Source organism: Camelina sativa, chromosome 17 (assembly GCF_030686135.1).
Source record: "Camelina sativa cultivar CO46 ecotype springtype chromosome 17, ASM3068613v1".
Classification (NCBI taxonomy): Eukaryota; Viridiplantae; Streptophyta; class Magnoliopsida; order Brassicales; family Brassicaceae; genus Camelina; species Camelina sativa.
Genome location: NC_141896.1, coordinates 905,810 through 913,160, shown reverse-complemented (window position 1 = coordinate 913,160; position 7,351 = coordinate 905,810). Strand labels below are relative to the sequence as shown.

The 7,351-nt window shown below is 43.8% G+C and overlaps 1 protein-coding gene and 1 long non-coding RNA gene across 2 annotated transcripts; one reads left to right on the top strand and one right to left on the bottom strand.

The window, feature by feature from the left end:
* The first annotated feature begins 922 nt into the window (after nucleotides 1–922).
* On the top strand, nucleotides 923–1,548 carry LOC147923218 (uncharacterized). The gene is made up of 2 exons (XR_015585715.1): nucleotides 923–1,059; nucleotides 1,149–1,548. It is a non-coding gene; the product is annotated as an uncharacterized LOC147923218 (long non-coding RNA).
* Nucleotides 1,549–5,784: 4,236 nt separating this feature from the next.
* On the bottom strand, nucleotides 5,785–7,198 carry LOC147923217 (uncharacterized). The gene is made up of 2 exons (XM_087495013.1): nucleotides 6,080–7,198; nucleotides 5,785–5,895 (listed from the first exon to the last, which is right to left on the bottom strand). The coding sequence occupies exons 1-2, from the start codon at nucleotides 7,196–7,198 to the stop codon at nucleotides 5,785–5,787; spliced, it is 1,230 nt and encodes a 409-aa protein (XP_087351139.1).
* Between the last annotated feature and the right edge of the window lie 153 nt (nucleotides 7,199–7,351).

Sequence of the window (7,351 nt, the reverse complement as noted above, 5' to 3'; positions counted from 1 at the left end):
CGGTTCCAATCTCACGAGGTTAGTGTTCCAACGCCGTTTGCGATTTTAGGGTTTGGTATATTGTTTGTCGATTCGATATTGATTCTCGATTTAGGGTTCTCGATTGAGTCTCTTATTTGTTATTAGAGTTGGATATAGGGTTATGGGTTTCAAATTTTTATCCTGAATTTAGTCTCTCGATTTAGGGTTCTTTGATTTAGTTTAGTATGTACGATTTAGGAATTTTATTGTATTTTCGATTTTTTTCTCTGATTCGGTAAGTCTGGTGTTCGATTGTTTAGTCTGTGGTTGGATTGTTCTCGATAATAGTTTTATCTCTGGGTTTACGCTGCAAATGTCTCTGTTTTTTGTTTTGATTTACGGTTTTGGTTTATGTTTTTTGTTTCGATAGTTGCGTGTCTCAGTTTTGGTTCGAATTAGGTTTTTAGATTATGTTTCTAGGTTAGCTGGATGAGTGTATGAGTTTCTGAGTGTAAGGATGGGATGTATATGCTATAAGATGACTAGTTTGTTGCTTAAGCTAGTTTGAATTTTGCATTGCAAATCTGTTAGGCTGTAATCTTGAGCTATGATGGATTTTCTCTTCATCTTGTGCTGAGCTACGTGTGGGTTATGCATCTCCGTATTATATGACCATTTGTCTTGCAAGTATAGTAATAAGAAATTTGTTTAGGAGCAGAGCACACTTCAAACTTTCCTTGTTACTTATTTCATATTTGGCCTCTGATACAAAGTTCGTCTTCTGAGTTAGTACTTCCTCTGGCTTCTGCAGATTGTGTCAAAGGATCTATCAGAACCTTTGCGTTCACACAAAGATCTCGATAAAGATGCAGCTCCCTTCTATAAGAAAGCAGAGAAATTTTATGATGCTCTCGCTAACCAATTGGTTAACCAAGGACATGTACTGGACCTTTTTGCATCCGCACTTGATCAGGTAATTTAGTTAGTGACATTCTCACTCGTTTTTCAACCTATCATTTCAGTGGTGCACTTGAGGTCATCTGTTCAAAGGACGTAAAAATCCAAGGGATTATTGGACCTTGCGCATCATTGCAAAAGGTTGAAGCTATTCTTACAGAAGTTTATCTTTTTGTCTTTAAATTATGGTAGATAGTTTAATAGTTATGCTTTTTTGGGAACAATTGCAGAAAGGCCCAAGCGTTTCTAATACAGTTATTGGGGAGGGGAATACTACAGTTTGGAAGATGTGTGGCCTCGACAAAAGTACTTGTTTGACAGTCTTCTTTGATCTTTCTTCTAGTGATCAATCAAGTACTCCTGGAGGTGTAAATAACCAGCTATATCTACAATTTTTGACAAGGTATTCTCTTCATGCAATTCTGGGTTTGTGCATGTTCATCGAGTCTCCTCTGTTTGACAAAACAAATCTTTTTGAGGCTATTAGACAAAATGTACATTCGAAGTTGAGAATCTTCCATGTTTTTATTGTATTTTTTGTTTTTTTCAAGTTTTTGTAAGTTTGTAATTTTCTTATGTTTTTAATGTCAATGTTATATGTTTTATTTAAATTAAAACTTTAATATGTTTTCCTATATTTATTTAAATAATTAATTTTTTTAATTAAAAATACTATGAAGGACCATACCCTGAAGGACACCAATGCTATACAAAACTTAAGAAACTCTCAAAATATAAATAAAATAATTGAAGGACCAAAATTGTAGGACAACCGATGCACATGCCCTTATGTTACCGTCCCATTGCATATAGAGCTTTTGTGGGCCTAATTTGATAAACTATGTTTTAACAAAATAAAGGAAGTGATCATTTGGGCTTTTAACCTCACATGTCCGTTGTTGTTACTTTTTTTTTGGTAAGGGAGGGGAGACAATGTCTCCCTTATTTATTCAAAAATTAAAAAATTACAAGCGAACAGAGCGCTGAACTGCAGACCCATTCATGTCTGCTACAAGGATAGAGGACATAAAACTAGGACAAGTATCAAAAACATGAAAACCCAAAGGCAAAGAAAAGGCATGGTTAGCTAAACTATCAGCAAGATGGTTCGCCTCCCGATAAATATGTGTAATACGGACTAGCCAGTCCCTTGAAATAAAGCCATAGCACAAGCGTACTAGGAAGGACAACGGATGTGAATCACATATCCCTGTCCGAAAAAATCCCACCACCATCTCCAAATCCACCTCCAACTCCAAACACGGAACCCTCCGCTCCCAGGCCAAATACAACCCATAGTACACTCCCCACAATTCTGCTAACGGTGCAGAGCATACCCCAATATTAAGCACAAACCCCGCAACCCAATCCCCAGTCCCATCTCTAATAACCCCACCAGCTGCAGCATACCCCGGATTACCTCTAGAGGCGCCATCCGTATTGACTTTCAACCACCCCACCGGTGGCAAGCTCCAAGAGATAAGTCTATCCTCTCGTACAACTGACTCTGCATTTCTCCTTTGTTTCGCATGCACCTGCAACACCTCCCCTGCCGCATCCTTCACAAACTGCACCCTGTCTCGACATTTCCTGTTCTCACCAAACACATTAATACATCTCCACTTCCACCCCCACCACACTGTAACAGCAAACAGAGTAGACCACTCAAGACCTCCAATTAGCTTCCTACTGCCCAAATTATCAAACAACCATTCTAAAATAGACTTGGAAAAGAATTTCGCTCGCGATTTCGGAGGGACCAAACGATACCAAACGCCCCTCATCGCGGGACAGTCTCGTAAGATATGAATAATAGACTCTTCCCCCCCTTTACAGACAGTACAGAGACTCGAATCACTCAAATGCCGTCTGAATCTCTCGAGTTGCGTCATAAGAACTTGGTGACCGGTCATCCACAGAAAAGTTCTCACCCTCTCCAAAGCAACCACCCCCCAAATACGTCCAAAGAAGCCACCCCCATAGTATCCAGGGGCCAGGTTACGCGTTAATAGCGCATATGCAGACTTCACAGAAAACTTCCCATCCACACTACCGCCCCAAGACAACCGATCAGGGACTCCCGTAACTCTGTCCACTACAACCGCCAAAAGATGAAGCTTTATGTACTCAGGGACAAATGGCAGAATCCGAGCAAAATCCCAGCCACCACTCTCACGCCACAACTGGTAAGCAGTTAACGACGCATAGCCAGTCGGTAACGAACCCACTACTAACTCCTCCAGAGGCACACTCAACAACCATGGGTCCTTCCAGAACCGGATAGACTTACCATTCCCCATTGCCCACCGCAACCCTAACCTCACCACCTCTCTCAACCCCACTCCTATACCTCTCCAAGTAGATGACCAATGACTCTTGGGAACCACCCATCGGGGATCCTGCACCTCCCCCACTTTATACTTACTCCGGAGAACCCGAGCCCACAGACTCTCCTTATCATGTAACAGACGCCAACCCACCTTAGCAATTAACGCCTTGTTCATCTCCCTCAATGAACGAATCCCCAGTCCGCCTTCCTGTTTTGGGCGACAAACACGGTCCCAAGCTACCAGATGTTGTTTCCGCTTGTCTTCAGTACTACCCCATAAGAAATTCCTTGATAACTTTTCAAGCATATTCACCGTGGCCATTGGTAGAATGATCGTTGACATCGAGTGTACCGGGATAGAAGACAATACCGTCTTTGTCAACGTTAATCTGCCTGCGAAACTTAGAAACCGGCTCCTCTAACCAGAAAGTCTTGAAGAAACCCTCTCCACTACCTCACCAAAAGTATTCTTGTTGATACGTTTTTGAAGGATAGGCATGCCCAAATACTTCCCTAACTCTCTGGTGGCTTTGATACCACTCTCTGCACTGATTTGAACTTCAAGTTCCCGACTTACATTCGAAGAGAAAAATATCTTTGACTTATCTAGGCTGACCTTTTGACCAGAAGCATTACAAAACTTCTCCAACACCCGTCGAATAACCCGGATCTGCACCACTGAAGCCTCTGCAAATAATATGAGGTCATCAGCAAAACAAATATGTGACAAGAGAGGCCCTCCTTGAGCAATCTGATAGGCTTCCACTCCTTAGAAGCAACAGAGAGCTCAATTTGATGACATAGTCTCTCAATGCACAACACAAATAAGTATGGTGACAAAGGGTCACCCTGTCTTAGCCCTCTAGCTGGTCTAAACCCTTCAGTTTTTTCTCCATTCCACAACAAACTCATAGTAGGACCAGTTACACACACCATTACCCACTTCACCCATTCCTCAGACAAACCAGCTGCAATCAAAGTATCTTCAAGGAAGTCCCACCTAATACAATCATAGGCCTTTTCTAGATCTAATTTAAGCAGCATCCAGCCTTTTTTCCCTTTCTTCCTTCGCATAGAGTGCACCGCCTCTTGCACAATCACAATGTTATCAGAGCTCAACCTCCCTGGTATAAAACTAGACTGAGCTGGGCCTATCAACTTGTTAATCACCTTCTTAAGCCTCACCACCATAGCTTTAGTTATAGTTTTGAATAAAACATTACATAAGCTAATAGGCCTAAATTGTGTTATCTTCTCAGGTTTCAATACCTTTGCAATCAGCACCACCAACGCATCATTCGTCCCCCTAGGCAATTCTCCAGTGTCAAAAAATTCCAACACAAACTGAACAACTGAATCTCCAACGACCTCCCAGCAATTCTGATAGAAAACTGGCTGAAATCCATCTGGCCCTGGCGCTTTATACTTACCCATACTCTGTACTGCACCCCTCACCTCCACCTCAACAAACGGTTTGTGCAGAGCCGTGATTTCACCCTGACTCAAACTCGCAAAACCTACCTGCGATAACTTTGGAGGCTCAGTAGTTACATCCTCCATCGAATACAATCTCGAGAAATAGTCAACCGCCAACCTTTCCAGCTGATGAGAATCCGTAACCCAACGGTCTGCGTTATCCCTCAGCATCTCAATCCTATTATGTCTCCTTCGAATCACTGTTTGAGTATGGAAGTACTTAGTATTTCGATCCCCCAAAGCAATGAACTTCTCACGGGACTTCTGAAACCATATGATTTCCTCTTGTTCCAACACTTTATCAAATTCCTTAGTTAAGTCTGCCTCCCGGGATAGAAGATCATCTGTCGGAGCATTATCAAGTAACTCTTGAACCTCTGTTATCTTAGTTAACAACTGAGTTTTTCTCTTCTGAACATCCCCAAATACCTCTCGATTCCACTTCTTTAGCTTCAACTTAAGGCTCTGAAGAGCCTCTGGGGTTGAGACAGCTCCATTCCAAGATGCTGCTAACAGATCCTTAAAGCCACTATGCTCCAACCAAGCAGCTTCAAACCTAAACGGGCGTCTACTTGGGTCCACTCTACCCTCCGGAACAAACTGCAAGTATAACGGCACATGGTCAGAAGATAAGAAAGGTAAGTGGGTTACGGAGGCCTCCTGCCATTTCAGTCTTGCCTGTGCGCAACACAACACTCGATCCAACCGTTTAGCTACGAACGAGTTCACCACAGTTCCTCTCTTCCAAGTAAACTGACTACCTTTAAACCCCATATCGATAAGAGCCAGTTCATATATCCACGCTCCGAAAGCCACCGAATCAGGAGACAAACTACCATTCCCACCTGTCCGCTCATCAACCCGCACAATAGTGTTGAAATCCCCTCCAATCACTAAGGGGTCATTCACATTAGCAACCGTAGCCTTCAACAACTCCCAAAGTCCACTTCTCCTACTCACAATAGGAGCTGCATACACTGCAACCAAATGCAAAGTCTCCACACCATTCTCCACCCTGGCATGAATAAACTGCTCGGATGCTTCCACAACAGTCACCACTCCTACACTCGACCGCCACAACAACCAAATCCCCCCGCGTTGACCCACTGCATCCACCCGGAAAGCATTCTCAAAGCCCAAGCCTTGACAGATACGTTGTGCCCGATCTCCGCCTGCGTGGGTTTCAAAAATCGCGAGAATATCAGTGTTGAATCTCTTCAACAGATATCTTATAGATCTCCTAAAGTTGGGTTTATTCGCCCCCCGGTAATTCCAAAATAAGCAATTCATCTTCTTAAACTTCTGGACAACAAGAACTACCGGGGAACGCCGTTACGCAGAACCCATCGCCATTACCTCCTCCGCCGGAGACGCAATTGCAACCCCCAAGCCATTCGCACCCAGACCGCCCAACTCCATCTGTTCCGTTCCCCGTGGCAGGTCATTCGTCGGACCATTCTGAACAGCCCTCGGACCACCACTGTTTCCTCCGACCAAACTTCCCGAGCCACTGACATTCTCTCTCTCCACCCGTAGTCGTTTACCGGACTCAGAACGAACCGTCACCTCACTCGTTTGGCCAAAAATTAATCCTTTACTGGGCCGATTACTATTAGCCATTTTGACATTCGGCCCATTAACCTTCCTATCTTTTTTATTCGCAGCCCCTTTAGCAGTTGGGCCCTTCGGACCCATATTGGTCCCTTTAGCCAAAAATCTAACACTACTACCTTCCTTTATGTGCACACCACGCTTCTCGTCTTTACGGACATCCACATGCTCAACATTTTCCTTATTTCCCTCGATACGCATATCCTCTTCCCTAACCTCCGAAGATACCGTATCCTCCTGTAACTTTCCAAAACTGTTAGCAATCACAATATTCCCGAGATCCTCTCGTCCGGTGATATCCCGAAGATTGCGATCCTGATTACCCGCAGATCCTCCCCTCGATAAGGAAACTAACTGTGCAGAGGTCGCCGTAGTTACCGGTTGTTTTCCCGATCTCCGAACCACCGTAAAACCCTCCGCGTCATCCACTCCCCCACCGGGCAAACGGTCTACAGGGTCCACTGCTGAAGTCACCTCTATCGCCAGCATTTCCTTTTCCTGTGCTAACTTCTTCTCCAGCACCACCGTTGGACACCCGTGAACCAAATGCCCGTAAATTCCACACCGTGGACAAATCGTTGACAAACCTTCATAGGATACAAAATATCTCACACCATTGACAACTATGGATCCCTTTAAAGGTTTTTTCAGATTCACCTCCACACAAACTCTGGCAAACCTGGCTCTATCAAGGTGCAACGTAGTGAAGTCTACCTTCAAAGCCTTTCCCAACCCTCCAGCAATCCCCATCAAGATAGCCTTATGGTAGAGAGTCACCGGGATATTCGACAGCCTAACCCACACAGGTGTCGTTTCTATCTCATCTCTCACTGGGTCAAACTCCGCTGACCACGCTTGCACCATCAGATAACTACCAAAAATCCTCCATGGGCCACCTGTCAATGCAGCCAAGTACTCTTTCTTTTGTCCGTTGTTGTTACTTGTATTTGAATTTAGTCGTAACTCGAGAGAGTTTACATCAGCGAGGTAATTAAATATTAATTTCCCGACCAATAT